General features: G+C 43.7%; 1 protein-coding gene across 1 annotated transcript in view; it reads right to left on the reverse strand.

The window, feature by feature from the left end:
* The window catches only part of LOC124805557 (synaptotagmin-10-like), a 547973-nt gene that overhangs the window by 14453 nt on the left and 510898 nt on the right, over window positions 1-22622 (reverse strand). Inside the window, exon 8 of the mRNA XM_047266123.1 lies at window positions 11368-11539. Within this exon, the coding sequence (XP_047122079.1) occupies window positions 11368-11539 (172 nt within the window). The remainder of the gene's footprint in view (window positions 1-11367; window positions 11540-22622) is intronic.

The following is a 22622-nucleotide window of genomic DNA, read 5'->3' on the forward strand; positions in this document are numbered from 1 at the left end:
ACCGCCTCGCGTCGCCTTGATGCTTTGGGACATTATGACGCTGCGGCTATATAAACCCCACCCTGCTGTCACAGTCATTCAGTGTGGGTAGTTTCATTCAGTGCATGCTGCAGACGTGTTTAGTGTTCCGACTTTAGTGTCTAGTGGACTATTTTACATGACTATATTTTATTCGTTTACTTTACGCTCTTAGTGTATTGTGAATTAAGTTTGTATTGGATAAATTTGTTACCAAAAAGTCGCACTTGGAAGTTGATGATACTGCAAGTCAACCTCCAACAATTACTGTGTTGTCAATTGATTCGTTGTTTTCAGGCGAGAACAGTTCACAGCCGAAACCTGGACAATCCGGTATGGGAAGATCATTTCAGAAGTCTTGGTTGATCAAATATACATGGCTAGAATATGAAGCATCTACCGAAAAAGTTTTTTTGCAAAACCTGCAAAGAGGCAGATGCTAAAAATCTATTGCAATTTTCTTAAAAGGAAGAAGATACATTTAATTCTGTAGGGTTTTCTAACTGAAAAAGGGCTTTGGAAAAATTTCATCTTCATGAAAATATGCTTACCGGTATGCATAAAGAAGGTGTTCTGAAACCAAATTTTATTGCTAACCGATGTGTGGCCTCTCAATTGAATGAACAGTTAGATAGTGATATGAAGAAAGGCCGTTTAGCTCTTGAGACAATTTTTACTACCGTGCAATTTCTATGCCGACAAGGACTAGCAATTAGAGGGCACTAAGATATAAACTCAAATTCTTTTCAATTGTTGGAATTCCGAAAGAATGACTTACCTGAGTTTAAAGATTGGTTAGGGCTTTTGGGGGTATAAATGGACGTCGCACGATATTCAAAACGAGATCATTTATCTACTAGGAAAGTCCGTGTTGAGAAAGGTATTGGCTTCAGTCAAGAAGACCGACCATTTTTCTTTTATGGTTGACGAAACAAGAGATTCTTCGATTCACAAACATGTGTCATTTTGTATTCTTACTATCGATGATTCCATAATCTTCAACGAAGACTTTATTGGCTTATGCGAGACCCCCAACACTGAATCACAAACTCTGTTTAGTATTTTAAAAGATGTTTTTGCTCATCTCGATTTGTCAATGGATAACTTAAGAGGACAGTGCTGTGATGGTGCCTCGAATATGAGACGTAAGTTCAAAGTACTAAATAAGTTAGTTTTGGATATACAACCAAAAGCACGTTATGTGCCTTGCACTGCTCACGCGTCAGACTTCCGACACTTCCTGTGGCTAGATATGAATCTGAGCGTCATGCAAAGTCTTGGCTAGCAAAGGGGTTATTATCGTGCAATTGATACACAGACAGAAAAGAAGCGTTAAAGTGTATAATGAAAATAATATTGTATTATGAAGATGTTTTTCTTATTTCAGCTTAGGCTGTTTGTTTTTGATTGATTGTGTTTGAAATAATTTGTTCTTTCTTTGTTGAGCTTCTGAAGTAGGAATTCAGTTAAAAGTACGAGCTTAGTCAAAAATAACTATAAATATACGAGTGGTCACCACAACTGACTGCTCACGTGACACTGACTTTCGTCAGAATTCAATAACAGATGTTTATCGTTTTAAGTTAATATGCTATGCTGAAAGCGTAATAAAATTCAAAGGGAAATCATCATTCCATTGTTGAAAAGTTTCCAGCTCCAGGCTGCATATGTTTGGAACATAAGCCTCGTCATGTAGTCCTATTTTGCCACCGTCTTTCTGTGTCTCTCTGGTCCAGTCCTCGCCTCTGTTTTCTACACACTCCACATCTTTCAATCATCTGTCCCTTAAGTCGTCCTCTTGGTCGTTCCCTTCGCATCTCCATTTCATGTATCTTCTTGAGAATCCTCTTGCTTTCCATTCTCTTTACCATCTTAGTCTCGATGTTTCCATCCTGCTCTGCAAAGTTTTGTCTTTCATTGTTTCCCTTACCCTTTCATTCCTCATCCTATCTCCCTTTGTTACTCCTATCCTACTTCTGAGGGACATATTTAAATATTTAGACAATATTGTTTAATTTGGTTACAGGGAAATAATCAGTAGCTGTAGAATGAAAGAAAAGGACCAGCAAGTGGAAACGTTCTTACAAGGGAAGTGTCTCGGCTCGAACAGGAATTAGGTGTTTCAACTCTACTTAAAAGCTGTACGTACCACTGAGACTAGGATGGTGGAACAATTCCATTGGTTTACTCGTAATTTTCGACTATCGTACTTTGAAAATGTACATGAGGCTCCTCAACAAAATACATGAAACAGTATGCAGAATCACAATAGTCACATTTGGCGAAAGCAGTATCTGGACAGTCCTTACAATCTCATTCTTCAAACGCCACTTGAATCACATTTCTGAATTCAGCAACATGTGCGGAAGTATTGTACGCAGCCGCTTGCCAGGAATACTGAAGCATAAGCTGATACACTGGAGCAGACAGCTGGTTATGAGTAATAGAGTGCATTTTCATTACGAAAATTCTGTTTCCTAATTTAGTGTCGAAATCACTGTAGAGAATCCTTACAGAGTCTGTTGACCTTCTTACACATGTTTTGTAATGCCCGACGAGATATACATCCAAAGCCTGTACGTATTTTATTGAATTTCCGCCGAATGATCATGCATTCAGTGTCTTTACCCGCAAATGAATCATTTACTACAGTTTTGTCCTTGTGAGTACTCCCAGAATCACAAAGTATTATAGACTTCTGGTTATTTGCGACATTAACAACATTCACGAAAAGGGATATCAAATGGTCTTTTGACGTGTTTTCCCACATTTGCTAGCCTCCAAATTTATATATTTCGTGGAAGATTGTCTTCAGTAGGTTTTTTAACTTTCGGACTGAAAGTTTCTTCCAGAAGACAAATATTCAGTTCTTTTGTTTGGTCTCCACTCATTGAAAGTCCAATATCTATTGTATAACTATGGATTATATTGTGTGGAGATTAGACCAAGGCAGCTGTTGATTTCTCTCCATTTCTGGAAAACGTCGTACCAGAAGACAGTTTATAATTAAATCCACTATGATCAGTCTTCCAAATGAAGTGTCGCTGTATCTGGAAACATGCGGTTTTCTGGTTTACTTCTTCGACAAAATGCATCCCAGACTGGCTAATATCTTGCTCTTCCTGTATATCTCTGGCTGTCATGAAAGTAGTGGTTCAAAAATGGCTCTGAGCACTATGGGACTCAACTGCTGTGGTCATAAGTCCCCTAGAACTTAGAACTACTTAAACCTAACTAACCTAAGGACAGCACACAACACCCAGCCATCACGAGGCAGAGAAAATCCCTGACCCCGCCGGGAATCGAACCCAGGAACCCGGGCGTGGGAAGCGAGAACGCTACCGCACGGAAAGTAGTGGTGTTTTTAGGGTACATTCTGTATTATTTATTGATATGTGCTATGAAAGCTGCAGAATATTTAGACTTTTGTGCCCAGTTTCTGTTTTTTTTTTCTTTTTTGTATTGCCCAAAATTTTAGGTGCCAGTAATGGACACACTTTATTTCATCACTTACTATGTCAAATTGGGACAGAACGTGGTTTTTTTTATCTCCAGTTGTTTGATTGCCTTGTTTCCTCGAAATGGATGTCTTTTTTCTCTCCACATAATCAAATGTTACTTTGATGTTCAATGTGTTTTTTATAGATGGATATCTCTTCAACAACGACCTGTAGGTCGCAGTTTTACGTGGAGGTGTGTGATAATCATCATAAAAACGTTCAAGACCTTCTTCCGAAAATCCTGTTAAAATACTAAAAGTGTTTGGATTTCTTTTCTGGTGAACGTTCAAATCAGCAGAACTGTTAGCTTCTTTTTGATGAGTACTGTTTCCGCCGCTGCCGCTAGCTCTAGAATCTTGGGCTCTTATTAGCCGCGTTATCGTCTATGAAGCTATTTTCTTCGTCCACTATCCTATCCGTTGTAACTTCAGTTGAGCACTCAAATGAATATTCATGTTTCTGAATAATCAGATTCTCCACAAACATTGCGTCAGTGTCATCATTCTGTCCTATACCGTCTTTCGTTGGATACCGCCTTCTTAACTTGTATGCCACGATATTTAAAACGTTACAAATATTAATGGTTTCGTTCATTTCTGCTGTACCTGTCTGATAATGCAGTATCCGCTAAAAACGTAGACACTACTTTTTTGTTTCAAACAAATATATCTTACGATGATCCCCAGATATTTCCTGATGGTTACATGTGTCGATTCATCTAGCAATAAACTGTATTTTTGGTCACCTATGTATGTATGTCAGTTAAGAATTCGTTCTTGAAATGATGTGCTGGAATATAGTTTATTTGCTCTGTGCATTTGGTTCTACGTAATTTTATGTCGTTTGTCGACTTCGAATCCTTAAAGCAGTTTTTACACACAGCAGTCAAGTGACCGATGTTGGAAATTGAGCTATATTCAGCAATGTACAAAGCTAAAGTACACTAAGCTCTTGCACAAGAATTACGTTTCCACTGGGACTGGTCACATGTCAGTTGCTTATTTTGAGAAATCAGTTCATAGTGGTGTAAAAGTGTTTTGAGGTAGAATATGTACTCGTAGAATATTACCCTGTAAAGTAACCTTTTCTTTTCCCTCCCCAGAAAGGGAATTATGGAAGTAAAGGACTGTTGATATTTATTAGGAACAGAAAATTAGCACAAAACTGAGGGTGCAGCGGTGGCACATAGCCGAAAGTGAACAGGACCTGCGTTTTTTGCTTCTTCTAAGGTAACCTGTGCTAGGTGTAACTTAAGAAATTGACATAGGCTAAATAAGCAGAAAACATCACAGGTGAACTTGCAAGAAGACTAAATGTCACAGGTGGGAAGCAGAGTCTTCAAGACATATGCATTTTGATAACTGGCAAGCGGAGTAGATAAATACAATAGGTTCACGTAAGGCATAGAAGCGAGAACAAGGGCACAAGGCAGTTTAGAAGAAAAAGTAGCAGCTAATCTCTATGAATGTAAAAGTTGTGTCTAGTAGTGAATATTAAAATGAGTCTAAAATCACTAAAGAGACTCGCGAAACAAATTACAGTCGACGTAATGCATGAGGAAATACGTGCCAGGCACTCGGATATACTCTTTTTTTTCTTTATTGTCATTTTAATATCTTAGACAAGGTAGGCTGGCAGCGGCAAAACTACACCGCTCTTCGGCCACAGGTAGCACAATTAGTACAGATGAAGACTTAGAAAAACAAAACAAAACGATGGATAAAAAACAGTAGACACACAAAGTAAAATACATAGAGCAGTTCACAGGTGTAGCGAAATGAAAAACGTTCAGCATTGCTAGACGAACATAGATGACAGAAACGACACACGTGATCGTCGGAGCATGGACGGTGAAACACTAAGGCAATAACACGATGGCACACAAAAAACCGATGCCGATGATCTCCGGCTCGCGAATGTTCACTGTTTGTGTACGAGTCAGGGGGCCTGCCAGAGGGGAAAAGGTGGGGGAGGAGGGAGAGGAGAAGGTGTAGATGCCAGTGGCAGAGGAGAGGGGATGGGGAGAAAGAAGGTAGAGGGGTAGGGAGAGCCCAGGGAAGAGGAGGGAGGGAAGAAGGGAGGAGGGAGAGAAGGGAGAGAGGGTGCCCTTGGGAAAAACACAGGGGGTCGAAGGGGAGGATCAAAGTTGGTAGGAGGGGTACATAGAGGGGATCAGGGCATCATGAGGGAGGGGGAGTTGGCGGTAACCACCTTAGGTGAGGAAATGGACAGTGCAGAGATGGAGAACAGGTGGGACATGGGAATACAGGTGCGGCAGCGGACGGGGGTGGGAGAGGATGGGAGAGACAAGTAGATGAGGGGGATCAAGTTTGCGGGAGGTGTAGAGCGTCCGTATCCGTTTGAGGAAAAGGAGGAGGTGCGGAAACGGAATGAGGTCATACAGGATCCACGTGGGGGAGGGGAGAGGATGCGATAGGCGAGGCGGAGCGCTTGGCATTCTAGGATTTGAAGGGATTTGTAAAAGGTAGGAGGGGCGGAGATCCAGGCGGGATGTGCATAGCAGAGGATAGGGCGGATGATCGGATATACTCAGTAATCTGTTCCTTTGATACTTAAACAAGTCAGATTATAATTCATTTCCGGTCTGAGAGCATTTTCGGTGACAGAATTACGCCTCTGCTACTGTGAACCGCACATATTATATTACTCTAAGATTTTATTATTGTACGTCGAAATTAATAGTAAATGGGATACAAATGTAAACATATTTTCCAATTAGTGGCAACACTGATGTCCCAAAGCTGCCCCAAGCTGTTTCGCTGCTTGTCTGATCCATTCAGCTGTCACTACAGTCTGGTCGCTTGGAGCGCTAGCATCGCTGCAGTTGTCAAAAATTTTATTATTTTGCCCAGTGGAGTTTCGTTACTGTTTGACAGAATGTTCCTGGTACCGGGGATTCCTGTTTTATATGATTTGATGCTGAAATTACCAACCAGTATCAGAAGTTGTTCAAAAATGGTTAAAATGGCTCTAAGCACTATGGGACTTAACATCTGAGGTCATCAGTCCCATAGACTTAGAACTACTTAAACCTAACTAACCTAAGGGCATCACACACGTCCATGCCCGAGACAGGATTCGAGCCTGCGACCATAGCAGCAGCGCGGATCCAGACTGAAGCGCCTAGAACCGCTCGGTCACAGCGGCCGGCTCATAAGTTGTTGACTGGCTAAGTGCATGAATGTAATAATTATATATTATTTATTATGTTTGGTTAGCCGCACGTTCTTAATTTATTAACGTTGCGTTTGTTTGACCTCCTAAAAATTCAGTATTTTTTTTCCCGCTAAAACCAGAATTTTACCCACCAACCCTAGAACGGCAACCCTGGTGGTAAGCGCGGCGTGAGGAAAGGAGAGAGGGGGGAATGTTTTTCTCTTTATTTTGCATCGCTACCAACCCAGTGGCCACGCACCGATCAGCGCTGCCATGGTACAGATAGAAAGTTCGTTTTCAAATCTGTTGCTTATTTGTAGTAATAAATATGAACTTAAATCAATCCATTTGTAATATACCGTAATAAATAGACGACAGTAGACATTTAAAGCATTTACTAAACCTCTAACTCCGTGTCTCATGGCTCATCGTGGTTTGGTTTTCCTAATTTTTTGTGGAAGTAGAAATTATGTGTGTCCCTGTTGGGCAAGCCATAAACTCATCGCCATTCATCGTTAAATGCTTTATTCATTAATATTGGACACACATTCACTGAGCAACTATAATGCAACTGTTTGAACTTTGCAGCTGCCTAAACACAGATGCTGCTCCTCCGGTGACGTCGCTGACTTTATATTGAAAACTGGCACTGATGTCGTGTCTGCATATGTTTTCACTGCATGCCCTCTCTGTCGAATTTACTCCCCCTGTCGAAAATTGCTCCATCCATGGCGTGCAGGCGCATGCGCAACAGTGATACTACACAAGCCTTCTGTCCCAATGCGGGCCATCGGAGTTAAAATTCATTTATCAAAATAATAGGGCTAAAATTAACTGTCGCCAGATGTATCATTAGGCATGAAGTTTTGTCTTTACGAAGGTACCAGAGAAATCACCTGGTTCCAAGCCCTATCAAATAGAAATCTGATGTCACGAATAGTAAGATCTTGTGCCAAACGTACGAGGGTCACTCCAAAATAAATGCATACCATTTTTTTAAAATCCATCTTTTATTCTACATGTTTGAAAGGTTTACAGTGTGTAGATAAATCCTTTAGGAACAATATTTTCATTTTTCAACATAATTTCCATCCCTCTCAACTGCCTTACGCCATCTTGGAACCAGCGCCTGTATACCTGCACGGTAAAATTCTGGACCAACCTGTTGAAGCCACTGTTTCGCAGCGTGCACAAGGGAGTCATCATCTTCAAACCTTGTTCCACAAAGAGAGTCTTTCAGTTTTCCAAAGAGATGATAGTCACATGGAGCCGGGTCAGGACTGTAAGGCAGGTGTTTCAGTGTTCTCCATTCGAGTTTTGTGATCGTTTCCATGGTTTTTTGACTGACATGTGGCCGTGCATTGCCGTGCAACAGCAAAACACCCTGCTTTTGCCGATGTGGTCGAACACGACTCAGTCGAGCTTGAAGTTTCTGCAGTGTCGTCATATATGCATCAGAATTTATGGTGGTTCCACTTGGCATGATGTCCACAAGCAAGAGTTCTTCGGAATAGAAAAACACCGTAGCCATAACTTTTCCAGCAGAAGGTTTGGTTTTGAATTGTTTTTTCTTGGGTGAATTTGCATGATGCCACTCCACTGATTGCCTCTTCGTCTCTGGTGAAAAATGATGGAGCCATGTTTCATCACCCCCCACAATTCTTCCAAGAAATTCATCTCCACCATACTCGTACTGTTCCAAAAGTTCGCTGCATACCGTTTTTCTTGTTTCTTTGTGAGCCACTGTCAACATCCTGTGAACCCACCTGGCACAAACCTTTTTTAACGCCAAAACTTTCAGTATTCTGCAAACACTTCCTTCCCCTATCCCACCGTAGCGTGACAATTCGTTCACTGTGATGCGTCTGTCAGCAGTCACCAATTCGTTAACTCTCTGCACATTGTCTGGAGTGAGTGCAGTACGAGGCCTGCCGCTGCGAGGACAATCCTCAATATTGCTGTGCCCGCTTTCATCACGTAACCTACTTGCCCACCGACTAACTGTACTGCTATCGACAGCAGCATCTCTATACACCTTTTTCAAGCTCTTTTGGATGTTTCCCACTGTCTCGTTTTCACAGCACAGGAATTCTATAACGGCACGTTGCTTCTGACAAACGTCAAGTGTAGCAGCCATCTTGAAGACATGCTGTGACGGCACCACTCACGGGAACAGGTTGAACTAAGTTTGAAAACAAGTGGGAAGGATGTATCTACACACTGTAAAAATTTCACACATACAGAATGAAAACTGTATTTTTATAAAAATAGTGTGCATTTCTTTTGGAGTGACGCTCGTATTTCCACAGATTCCTTAATAAATGAATCCCAGAAGGATCTCGGCGTGACCAAGATTTTAGTGACAGAATAATCCGTAGAATGTTCTGTGGAGATACAGCGTTAGGCTATGGTTGCGCTACTGCGCTGCGAAAGTGTGGATACCATATTCCACACAGTTTTCATGAACTGTGCGTGTGGTCTGACCTACGTAGGCTTTGCCACTTTAAGTTGGTATTCTGTAGACTCCATCCTTCCGCAAACTCAAATCATCATTTTCCGAGTCGAGAAGGGCACAGGATTTTGCATGTGGCTGAAAGATTTCTTTGACATGATGATTCTTAAGGATTCTGCTTAATATAGAAGAAATGTTACCCACATATGGGATGAATGCCATAGACTTAAACAGCTCTTTCTCTTCTTTATGTTGAGAATGATCTCGTTACTACCGTTAACGCTATCCTAATTTGATGTGAAGAATATACAGAAGTACAGATTGTAGGTGCTCCAACTCCTTTACAAGACACAGCATGTGTCCGATGCACCATTGTATGAAGAACGCCACAGTCTGTGAAAGATGGTGGCAGCTAGACGCCTGTAATATATGTCCGTCTGTGCGCTCATGATAAACAGAACGCCCTAGTGATCCATCCCCTTGCCGGCTACCTAAAACATCTAGAAATGGAAGATAGTAATTGTGGTGTGCGTACTGTAAGACCTTCGGTACACACACTATCAGATTATTTGACTTGTCGCTCTAACAAAGTAGGCGAGTGTCAGCAATATGTCTCGTGGTCTTATCGTGGCGTGTTTATCTTCTGCCGTTAGGTCAGACGATTGAAATGCCATTTGCACGCTTAGAGTAGCAGATTGACGGTGACCAACTTTAAACAGAACTTGATTAATTTTCACACACATTTATTAAAATCATAATGAGCATAAAAATAACTTAACTTGGTTCTGGATGCTATTTACAATTGACAATCTGAAGTTCCTTTGGTCTTGGTACGTTAATCTTATTCTCAAATATCTCTGATACTTGACAAAGTGTCTATACATTTCTCTCCATGGCTATGTACAGGAATAAGATAATCTTATTAGGCGCAGACTGAAACTTGACTATGGACTGGTACAGACTAATGCAGACTCGTACAGACTGGTGCAGACAAATGCAGACTGACTAATCAGAGGTCTGTACACTCGTTATAATACCTCGCGCGTTCATGTATCACTGCGTGAGTGTGATCCGCGAGGAGAAAAGGTTCTACGTTAGCAGCAATCTCATTGGCTGCGTTACATATTAATACGCGGATCGGCGGAAGCAGAATTTGGTCCGTCTCTAAGATAGCGCCATCTCGTAGTGCGGAGACGGACGAGCGCTGCGCCTGCGCTGTTGTGCTTAGCGGGGCGCGCTCTAGTGGGAAAGTTGTGTACGCGCTGACTACGCGGAACTATGTACACAACAGTCATCTTTCCCCACCTCCATTATAAACTGAATATTTTGTGAATATCATTTAGGTTTTGTAAAAATCGTGACAGGTCTTCCTCACAAGGGGCTCATACCACAAAAGTGTCGTCCGCATATTTTCGGTTTAATTTCTGCGCACTTGAGTGTCCTCTCTTCAAAGTCTTCCGTAAAAAAAAGAGTTGGCTACCCGAAGGGGATAGGGGATTACGCATAGGAGCACCGTGAATTTGGTGAATTTGTTCAAAATATTCACTACTGAACAAAAAGTGAGTTGAAAAAAGTGCGTGATGGAAAAGAGCTTTTATGTCGGGTTTGAAGTGCAACGAATCATTATAGGGAGCCTTGCGAAGAGTGGACCAAAATCAAAACTTTTTAATAAATTTGATTCAGTGAGTTCTACAGACTTCAACGTATTCCTAAAGTGAGCAGAATTGTGGATACAATGTGAACATTTTCTTCCAAACGGTCCCAGCACCAAAGCAAGATGTTTAGCTAATTCTAAGTCGTATGCCGGTGCTACAGTATTACTCACAGCTGACCATAGTAGTAGACCTTCCATGTGGATTTACAGAGCAGTTAGTATTCTATCTTACTACAGCTTATCAGTCTACTGTGATGCTGATCCATACTTCTATGAAGGACCTGATTCATGCTGTTGCTAGACATAGATTTGTGGAACCGACTGACTTCATATTCCGGCTTAAGGTGAAAAATGAAGGTAGAAAAATAAAATCTGTGTTGGGCCTGTTCACTTTGTGTCACAATGCCTTTACAAAATGAATCCTTAAGTCATATATGACAATGGCAACGTCTCAAAAATATTGCTATTTGACATGGTGGTGGAATATTAGTGTCACTACACATGTTCTTTGTATTTGAGCAGTCTCTGTTTATATCGGGATGTAAAGGCATTGGAAAGGCACTTACCTGTCATAATCGATGACGTTGACAATGAGGCTCACGTCCTCGATGTTTTCTGCGGGCACATCAAACACCAGAGCCTCGTTGTAGACTGGACACAGCGTTGCCTTTTTGACAGTTGTTTTCTTCTTCTTTATACGTTTCCCTTCGCACAGTAGGTACACTTTGACGTACGGATCTGCAACAAGAGAACGTGTGACTGTATACATCGAATTACTACGGTACACACCAACTGCGTGTGGTCTGCAGTTCGTAATTTATATTAGGAGTAAGTTTCTTGTTCTGGCGTGTCTATGGTGCTGAGAGAGGCTCTCCAGCCAGAACAGTGGCTCTCCAAAGGGGATTGCCGCTCACTGCTGTTGTTTTATCGTTACAGGATAGTGCTTTATATTGAGAATTCCTCGAACGTTTTCATCTGCAGAATACTTCGATCTAAGAATATATCTTAGAAGTGATTGTTGTGCAAATGGAAGTACTGTCATTGAATTTCTCTTGCCAAACGTCCAGCCTCGGCTTATACAGGTGAACCTTAACGTCAGTGTGAAGTTCGCTACAGTAACGATATCATACCGGCGCAGCCTCCACAACATATTGCTGGGAGAGACTTCAAATTTTTTCTGTGGTGGCACAAGTGACGTCAAATGTCTGAGAGGGAACAACTACGCTAAAATCGCGTTTCAGAGAAATGCAGCATTTGAAAACGTTTCGTCCGAAAATTTGAGAACACATTTCAGGTAAATAATTTAAGAACTATAATAGGAACAAACCTCACAAGTTTGACGACGTCACAATTTACACAATATAAATCCAAGTCTGCACTCAACTACCATCAGTAGTTCACTTACCGCTACGACTTTTGAACGTAGGTCTGAAGACTGTGACTCTCTGTGAGAGTATAAACGAGGAACGGCCGTTTGTTTCAGTCGTTTCCACCAATGATCTCCGTCGTTCTGTATTACATTAAGAAATTCAGTCTGTTATTTTTTCTAAGAAGAGGATCTATTTACACTACTGGCCATTAAAATTGCTACGCCATGAAGACGACGTGATACAGACGCGAAATTTAACCGACAGGAAGAAGATGCTGTGATATGCAGTTATTGGCTTTTCAGAGCATTCACACAAGATTGGCGCGGGTGGCGATACATACAATGTGCTGACATGAGGAAAGTTTCCAACCTATTTCTCATACACAAACAGCAGTTGACCGGCGTTGCCTGGTGAAAGGTTGTTGTGATACCTCGTGTAAGGAGGAGAAATGCGTACCATCACGTTTCCGACTTCTATAAAGGTCGGATTGTAGCCTATCGCGATTGCGGTTTATCGTATCGCGACATTGCTGTTCGCGTTGGTGGAGATCCAATGACTGTTAGCAGAATATGGAATCGATGGGTTCTGGAGGGTAATACGGAACGCCGTTCTGGATCCCAACGGCCTGTTATCACTAGCAGTCGAGATGACAGGCATCGTATTCGTATGGCTATAACGGATCGTGCAGCCCGTCTCGATCCCTGAGTCAACAGATGGGGACATTTGCAAGACAACAACGATCTGCACGAACAGTTCGACAACTTTTGCAGCAACATGGACCACGGCTGCGGTTACCCTTGACGCTGCATCACAGACAGGAGCGCCTGCGATGGTGTACTCAACAACGAACCTAGGTGCGCGAATGGCAAAACGTCATTTTTTCGGATGAATCCAGGTTTTGTTTACAGAATCATGATGGTCGATCCGTGTTTGGCGACATCGCGGTGAACGCCCATTGGAAGCGTGTATTTGTCATCGCCGTACTGGCGTATCACCCGGCGTGATGGTATGGGGTGCCATTGGTTACACGTCTCGGTCACCTCTTGTTCGCATTGACGGCACTTTGAACAGTGGGCGTTACATTTCAGATGTATTACGACCCGTGGCTCTACCCTTCATTCGATCCCTGCGAAACCTTACATTTCAGCAGGATAATGCACGACCGCATGTTGCAGGCCCTGTACGGGCCTTTCTGGATACAGAAAATGTTCGACTGGCGCCCTGGCCAGCACATTCTCCAGATCTCTCACCAACTGAAAACGCCTGGTCAATGGTGGCTGAGCAACTGGCTCGCCACAATACGCCAGTCACTACTCTCGATGAACTGTGGTATCGTGTTGAAGCTGCATGGGCAGCTGCACCTGTATACGCCATCCAAGCTCTGTTTGAATCAATGCCCATGCGTATCAAGGCCGTTATTACGGCCAGAGGTGGTTGTTCTGGGTACTGATTTCTCAGGATCTATGCACCCAAATTGCGTGAAAAGGTAATCACATGTCAGTCCTAGTATAATATATTTGTCCAATGAATACCCGTTTATCATCTGCATTTCTTTTTGGTGCAGAAATTTTAATGGTCAGTAGTGTATTTATGCCTTTACCTACTCAAGATACTGTGGCTTTTAGTCTCTACCTGTGGGCTTTCGAAGTGTGCCGAATTCATTGGTAGTAGGTTCGGTCAGAAATTGGCTGTGGACCTTTACCAGGCCATAATGTTACTTGCCTGGTCATACAGCATCTACTTGAGCTGGCCTTAACACAAGCAATTGGAAAGTATACCCTGCTGAAGAAAGCTGAGATATTTGGAAATAGATGTATGTAAAAATATTAAGGGTTCTATGGACTGTGCTGCTGGTCTTGGCGGAGGTTCGAGTCCTCCCTCGGGCACGGGTGTGTGTGTGTTCGTCCTTAGGATAATTTAGGTTGAGTAGTGTGTAAGCTTAGGGATTGATGACCCTAGCAGTTAAGTCTCATAAGATTTCACACACATTTGAACATTTTTTTGCTTCTACTTAAATGTGTTTGTGTGTGTCTCTGTGAGGAGGGGGGACGGATCAGCGCATGCTTTCCTAGCTCAGTACTTCATAAATTATTAGCTTGTGCCACACATAGTCCAGCAGACCAAAGCAAAGACATTCGTGTTTTGAAAGACACTGATGGAAAAAATCGCAACACCAAAAAAATAGTTAACGTAGGGTAAAGAAATTTCGAGAACACGTTTGTGAGGTAATCTAAACGCGAGATAAGACATTGTAAATGTAACCGCCAGAATGGTGAATGCAGGCATGCAAACGCACGTGCATTGTGTTGTATAGAGACCAGATGTCAGTTTGTGGGACGGAGTCCCACGCCTGTTGCGAGTGGTCGGTCAATACAGGGACCGTTAACGCTCTTTGTGGATGACACTGGAGTTACCGTCCGATGATGTCTCATATTTACTCGATTGGGGAGATGATGATGTTGATGATGTTTGGTTTGTGGGGGCGCTCAACTATGCGGTTATCAGCGCCCGTACAAATTCCCAACCTTTGCTCAGTCCAATCTCGCCACTTTCATGAATGATGATGAAATGATGAGGACAACACAAACACCCAGTCATCTACAGGCAGGTGAAAAATCCTTGACCCCGCCGGGAATCGAACCCGGGACCCCGTGCTCGGGAAGCGAGAGCAAGATCGTGAGACCACGATCTGCGAACGATTGGGGAGAGATCTGATGTTCGAACAGGCCAAGGCATCATGTCGACACTTTTTGGAGCATAGTGGATTACAACAGCGGTATGTGGACGAGCGTTATTCTGTTGGAAAACACTCCCTGCACTGCTGTTCATGACTGGCAGCACCACAAGTCGTATCACCAGACTGACACACAAATTTGCAGTCAGGGTGCAAGGGGTAGCCATTAGAGTGCTCCTGCTGTCATACAAAATTGACCCCAGACCATAACTCCCGCTGTATGCCCACTGTGTCTAGAACGCAGACAGATTAGTTGCAGGCACGCAACTAGCCTCCTTCTAACCAGCACTCGACCATCACTGGCACAGACAGAACCAATTTCATCAGAAAACGCAACAGACCTCCACGTTGACCTGCAGTGAGCTCTCGATTGACAACACTGAAGTCTCAAATTTCATTGGTTTGCGGTGCATGGCACATGGTTCGGAGCTGCCCTTGAAGTAACCGATTTGTGACAGTTCGTTGTATCAATGTGATGCCAACTGCCCCTCAAATTGGTGCTGCAGATGCAATACGATGCGACAGGGCCTTATGCCGAACACGATGGTCTTCCCTCACGGTAGTGCCACGTGGCCGTCTAGAGCCCGGTCTTCTTGCGACCGTACATTCTCGTGTCCACCGCTGCCACCAATCATGTCAAGTCTTTCATCAATATCGCAAAAGGAACATCCAGCTTCTCACAGTCCTGTTAAACGACCTCGTCCAAACTCAGACAGGTATTGATGATGGCGTCTTTGCGGCTTTAAAGGCATTCTTGACCATCATCAACTCACCACATTAGCCTTAAAGGTAACTAGCACTCATGACCGTTACAGCGCGTATTTAAAGCTAACTGCATCTGCATCCTGATAGTGGCGCTACCGGCGCCACTTTTATGCGACAGGCGCGAAATTTGGATAGACATCATCTTTCAGATGTAGAAACACGCCTACTAACTTTCGCTTATGGCTGTGTTGCGATTTACTTCCATAAGTGTACACACTTCCTTGCCAATGATCAGTCTCCGACAAGTCGCGACATTACGCCTGCGAGGTCGGCAACACATCATACACCCCACCGCCACGGGTTGACGTCCTGTCAGGCAACCACTTCTCGCCGAAAGGCAGATTTCCTGGCATTCCACTAGGCTGCCCAATAATGCCGTCAGAGGTTGTGGGTCGCGGTAACCTACTTGCTTTCGCGAGTCACGTGACCGAAAATAGATCCCATGACATCCCGTCGCTGGACGGTATTTAGGCCGGCGCACGGCCGTTCGTCGGCGGTTCACTCCGAGCCAGGACTCCAGTTCAGACATACAGCTCGACGCAGATGCCGCTGTCTCCGTCATCGCCACCGCCGCCGCTGCGGAAACGCCGTACGTCGCTTCGACGCCACAGACAGACCTGTCTTAATAGTTGTGGATGCTGTAAAACTGTGTATAAATTATTCCTATAACACATTTGACTGTTCGAAGGGCATTTTAACTCCGCGCATAGTGTGGTGATATGAGAGAATGTGGCACATCCTTGGAGAGCACAACTTTCCGTAAGCTACTCCGTTCGTTGGATGGTGTGTGCTAAGAACTCTGGATATACAAAGTAAGTAATATTCACATTAATGGAAACAAAATAAGCTGTATCGGCTCATAATAGCAAATGTGTCTATGTCTGTGATCTGTATAGCTTTATATTAGAGGCAGTGTGTGCTGTGCAATGTTGTTTCCTTCTGTTGCAATGGGTCGAGGACGCTGGAGCAAAGGCGCCGGACCTGCTGCAGCAAGGTACGGCATCTTTGAAAGCTGGTCACCATAACGCGCTAAGCCTATGGGCGTGCCAGGGTGAAAGACGTTGTCATTGGGACAATGCCTTTGATTTTTATTAAAAAAGATATTGTATTGTAGAAAGAAAAAAAAAGATTAAAAGCTTTGTATGATATTAATTCATGTATCATTTGTTACCTGGTTGTCTTCACATCATTGAGTCGCACTCTTATGAGTAATATGAGTGCGACTCAATGATGTGAAGACAACCAGGTAACAACTGATACATGAATTAAGATCATACAAAGCTTTTCAACTTTTTTTCCTTCTACAATACAATACAATACAATACAATATCTTTTTTAATAAAAATCAAAGGCGTTGTCACAATGACAACGTCTTTCAGCCTGGCACGTAGAGTTTCTGTTACTACATTGACGATAGAAATGAATTATGAAGAACGAATAAAAACCATACAAAATATGTTATTAATGAAAATTTGTAACCTGTGTTCAGAAGTTATTTGTTGCAAGAGTGTTTGTGCTACATGCTCATTGTGTTAAATCTTAACCAGACAATGTTACTGAACGGAAGGCGCGACATTAACTAAGTGAGACTGAGGAAAAGGGATGTGGACTATCTTTGAGACTGGCGATTTTGGATGAAGTGACTTTGGGTTTTGGAGGCAGTATTAACATTCACGATCAATTCTGAAAGGTCATTACATGCTCTTTAAGTGCTCTAGAGTTTACACAAGTGAAAAGATGCCGTAATTTTTGACTCTGACGCAATGTTAACTCAGATATATGAGTTATGCAGTCAAGCCCAAGACTGATTAGTTGCATGTACTAATGTCGTTGGCTGTCTTAGCAATGGACGACAATATCTATATGTTGAGCTGCAAAAAAATAGGTTATTTCTTGAGATTACGAGCAGATTCATTTATCACAGTTACTCAGTTAATGCCCGCTATTCCTATTAAACAAGATCCTGCTCGGCTAAAGTATTTGATCGGAAAATGTGACGGTGATATAGACCAAATCAGAATTGGTGAAACAGTTTGTAACATTCTTGTAAACATTAAGGTCTTATAAGCCAGTGTAAAGACTAGTTAGCTGTTAAGAGTATTGAAAGACCATACAAATCAACATATACGAGGGCTATTCGGAAAGTAAGTTCCGATCCGTCGTAGAATGGAAACCACTGTCAAAATCCAATGAAGTTTAACACAGTTGTGTTGGCCAGTGTCTCTAGTACGCCCATCGATCGCATCACGTCGCTCGTTTCAGTTACGAGTTTACAGTGAACACGTAAAGATGCTTCGGAAAGTTTGTCCCCCGCCAAGTATGAGGGTCCAGTGAGAAATTTCGCCTGATGGCGTTCAGACCACGTAACACAACTGTCACGCCGTTCCTTCTTCATTACAATTCTCAGCTGCACTCTGCAGGGGCAATGAAGATCCTCCTACAGCGTTTTCAATGGGAAATGTTTGATCACCAACAATACAGACCGCAGTTGACCCCCTGAGTTCCATCTCTGCTCAACCGATGGCTATGAAGGCAACATTTTATCATAGGCAACGAGGTATAGATCAGCGTAGAGACTTAGCAGAAAGCACAGGCGGCAGCCTTCTAAGACGAGAGTATTGGAAAGTTGGTACAATGCTACGATAAGTGTCTAAATCGGAGCGGCGACTATGTAGAGAAATAGCTGGAAGGTGTAGCTCATGTTGCATATAAATCATTTTGTATTTTCACAGTGGTTTCCATTGCGCGACCTATTGGAACTTACTTCCTGAATAGACCTCGTAGCATTGAAGTTGCTAATACCGTTGATGTATTGTCAACGAATAACACGGACAGTTCGATTGACGGACCCTCTGCAATGGACAGAAGAACTTAAATTGTTTGTTGGATGTCAACAGTGTGCCAAGAAGGAAGAACTAAAATTCTTAGTTGTCTTTTCATCAAGACGGACTGAGTGAGACTTAGCATTTTCATTTGTGTGATAAACTTCTCCTCTAAACTACGGCCTTCAGCGAGTTACTTTCAACTTGTAAATCTGGTATTACTATCCGTCAGAGTAGATAAATAGTGTTTATTTTTGAAAATAAACTTTTTAAAGAATCTGTTACATTTTTGTGTCGCCTACGGCGGGTTCTTCACTCTCTCAGCATAATTTTAAGAGTGCAATGTTTCTTATTCACTGATGAACCAAAACATCATGACCACCACCCACAGCGACGTTGGATGCCGCCTGGGGGCGTCGCGAGCTCGTGACGCAGTAACAAAAGTGTGTAGGCCGAGCAGACACTGACGGGGGATCACCCTAGCGAAGATGTGGGCTGCAAATGGGGAAATCCGTTGAGATAAGCGATTATGACTAATGGCAGATCATTATTACGCACAGTCTGTGAACGAGTACCTCCGAAACGGTGAAGCTGGTCGAATGTTAACGTGCTACTGTCGGAGTATCTATGGAAAGAGGTAGAAGAACAGTGAAACTACCATCAGTCGCTAAATGGTTGGACGTGCAGGATTCTTCACAGAACGTGGGGTTTGGAGGCTTGTCTGCTCTGTAAAGTAGGGTAGATGGTGATCTGTCGCATCTCTGCCGAAAGAGCACAATGCTGGTGCACGCACAAGTGTTTCGGAGCACGCCGTTCATTATACATTGTTGAACATGGGGCTCCGCAGCAGACCACCCCTACGTGTTCATATGTTGACCCGACGACATCGTCAATTACGATTGCAATGAGCACAGGACTATCGGGATTCGACCGTTGATCAATGGAAACGTGTCGGCTCTTTCGGTGAAGCGCATTTTTGCTGCACTAGGTCGATTGTCGTCTCCACAAACGCCGTCATCGAGGGGAACGGCAGCTCGAAACGAGCAGCACGAGACGTATACAGGCTGTGCCTAGACATCTAAAGCCGCGTACCTCCACAAAACTACCAACGAACTGTAGGATCACTGATACGTAGAACCAGTGATGTATTTCGTTCCAAAGGCAGACAAGCTATTAAGCAGGTGGTCATAATGTTCTGGCTCATCAGTGTACATGTGTACAAACTTACATGAGTGCTAAATTTCTTGATGTTGTGGGTGGCTGTGATTTGGGCTGTTGGACACAAGATAGCATTTTATTTAGCACTTCAACAACTTAAAGTGATGCGATTGTTAGTACAATAAATAAAATATTAACACTTCCTTTATTAAAAACGACTAAAAGGGAATTTCATATAACAACCCCCCCCCCCCCTCGTCCCCCTCTCTCCTCTTGACGCACACCCACACAGGCTCACACATCTGCAAGAATGCAAAGGCCATAGAAAAGCTAAAGACAGAAAATGATTGTGGTTCTAAGGCACAGTATAAGAAATAAAGATTAAATGAAATGTTGCAGCAGACAGAAGTTGGTTGCTGATACTAGACTGAAAGCTGGTGAGCGCAGCACTGTGAAGACAGATTAGGTAAGGAAGAATCTGACGGCTTACAGAATTTGGAAAACTGAAGCATATTCGTCTCGTAAGTTGCTAAAGTCCCAAGTTTAATTTATAGCTGCCTATTGCTGTAAAATGAAACACTTTCCAAAGGAATGTGTCAAATATACGATTTACAACGCCCTTAACAAATCAGAATTTCTCCGTGGGCTCTAAATCAAATCATTTGTCTACGTAACTCATTTTCTAAGCGCGCAGTTGCTGTTGTTTGCTTTTTAAAAAAAATTAATAGTAAATGAATCATGAATTTAAATTCACAAACAGTTTGTTAAATATATTCATCATTGATATAATTAACTGAGTAAATGAGACTGTTTTCACTTCACAGCGTCTCAAGTTTCGAGATCAAACTGAATACAGCTGTTATTTTTTGTCCCATCTTAATTCTCACGCCGTATTTACTCTTTATTCAGCGATCGCCGAAAACCTAGCTCCTTACAAATGGAGTGAATATTCGTTGAGATTTACCACCGAGAAGTGGATATTCATCTTTTACTGATATCCAGAAATCACCAAGTTCCATGATGATGCCGGCTGGGGTGGCCGAGCGGTTCTAGGCGCTACAGTCTGGAGCCGAGCGACCGCTACGGTCGCAGGTTCGAATCCTGCCTCGGGCATGGATGTGTGTGATGTCTTTAGTTTAGTTAGGTTTAAGTAGTTCTAAGTTCTAGGGGACAGTTGACCTCAGAAGTTATGTCCCACAGTGCTCAGAGCCATATGAACCGTTTGAGCCATGACTATACCCAAGTGAGCACGAATATCTTTCGTCAGGGCTCCAAAAATATGAAAATCGCATGGAGAAAGATTGCGACTGCATGGATGTTGTGTATAGTGCAACAATCATCCCACTGAAAAGAGTCCTTCGTCATATCGGCCGAAACAAGCTCAAGAAGTAAACAGTAACTTTGTCTGGCGTGAGGTCAGTCGCTTGACGGCGCGTTTCGGTGCGGGCCCGCCCGTTGACGGCGCGCCGTAAGGCACGGAAGCTCGCACTGGGGCGTATCGCTTCACGTCGAGCGTGCCGCGGCAGTCCTCACGAGGGGAAGTGATGCGTCTCTTACAGCCTCTCCTTCCCAAGTGGCTTTTTCCGCCTTCCCGTGATGCCAGACGTCAAGCTCGGCATTCTGCCTTGCGTCAAAAGGGAGAGCTGCGACCCAACCGATGCGAAAGCGAAGGGTGCGTGGCACAGGGAGAGCTGTGTCGAGGGACCGAACACCAGTCCCTTTCTGTTCGCAGGGCACAGACCAGCAGGTGCTCTGCATGCCGGCGACCTCGTTTGTCGGCGTGGGATCACGGCGCGAGTCGGCAAGGGTGCTTCGCCGCGCCCCTGGGTAGCCGGGGCGTGTTCTGCCAAACCCAGGAGGTGGTGACATCGCCTGGGCTAGGTTAGATGGGCCCAGACCGCCGAACGACTGGGGGACCGACCCACCACCTGAGTAGGAGTGGGTCCTTGGCCTTCAGGTGGAAGCTCGGGCAAGTAGGCGGCGAAGGGCGAAGGGCGAGGGGTGCATCCGCCTCTCCGGAGTGCGGGGTGCAGTTGCCGAGGAGCGTCGTGTGAAATCGTCGACGACGAGGCCATCGATGGGGACCAGTGCGCTGGCGACGGCGCGCTGAACCCGGCAGCTCGGAAGTGCCCTTGACCTAGGGGCGAGGTCGGTGGGCGAGCTGCGAAAGTCCCCCCCCCCCCCCCCCCCATGCCAGAGGAGCCGGTCCGGGGTAAGAGACGGGCTCCCACTTCTTTTCATCACTCGTTCATAATGGCGACAATAGAGACGAGTGATACTAGTGCGCCTTCGAGAGCTTCTTTTGCGCCTGATCCCTCTCCACAGGACGAGGTGGGACAGGCAGTGGAGGATTACACAGTAATGCAGAGACATTCTAAAATTACGCTGCTCCTAGAGCAAAGCATTAAAAATGGCAAGATAAGTCAGGCAGCAATCTTGCAGATAAAAAATGAATTGGCTGCATGGGCAATTGCTCATGCTAAATTAGAAGGAAGAGTAGAGGAGCTAGAAAAAGAAAACACCCGGATGAGACAACAACAACAACAACAACAACCAAGCAAGACCTGGGCGGCGGTGGCAGCACAAGCCCCCAGACAAAACAACACAAAAGAGGCAATAGACAGGGTGACAAAGAAACAGGAGACGGCAGTCTTCCTTAGGACCCTACCTGGAAAAGATACAAGTGTCAAAAGAACACAGGAACTCCTGACCACTACAATAGACCCAGTTAAAGACAAAATAAAAATAAAACGTGTCAAACCAAGCCGCAACTCGGTAATTGTGGAAGTTGCGTCTGAAGAAGACAAGAACAAACTTCTTGAAAATCCCAAATTAAATGCAGTAGTGAAATGTGAACCCCCAAAAAAGAGGAACCCCTTGGTGATACTATATGACGTTCCTACTGTAATGACCAATGAAGAGCTGTCTGAGGCAATCAGAAAGCAAAATTTTGAAGACATAAATGAAAAAGA

This window comes from Schistocerca piceifrons, chromosome 7 (assembly GCF_021461385.2).
Source record: "Schistocerca piceifrons isolate TAMUIC-IGC-003096 chromosome 7, iqSchPice1.1, whole genome shotgun sequence".
NCBI lineage: Eukaryota > Metazoa > Arthropoda > Insecta > Orthoptera > Acrididae > Schistocerca > Schistocerca piceifrons.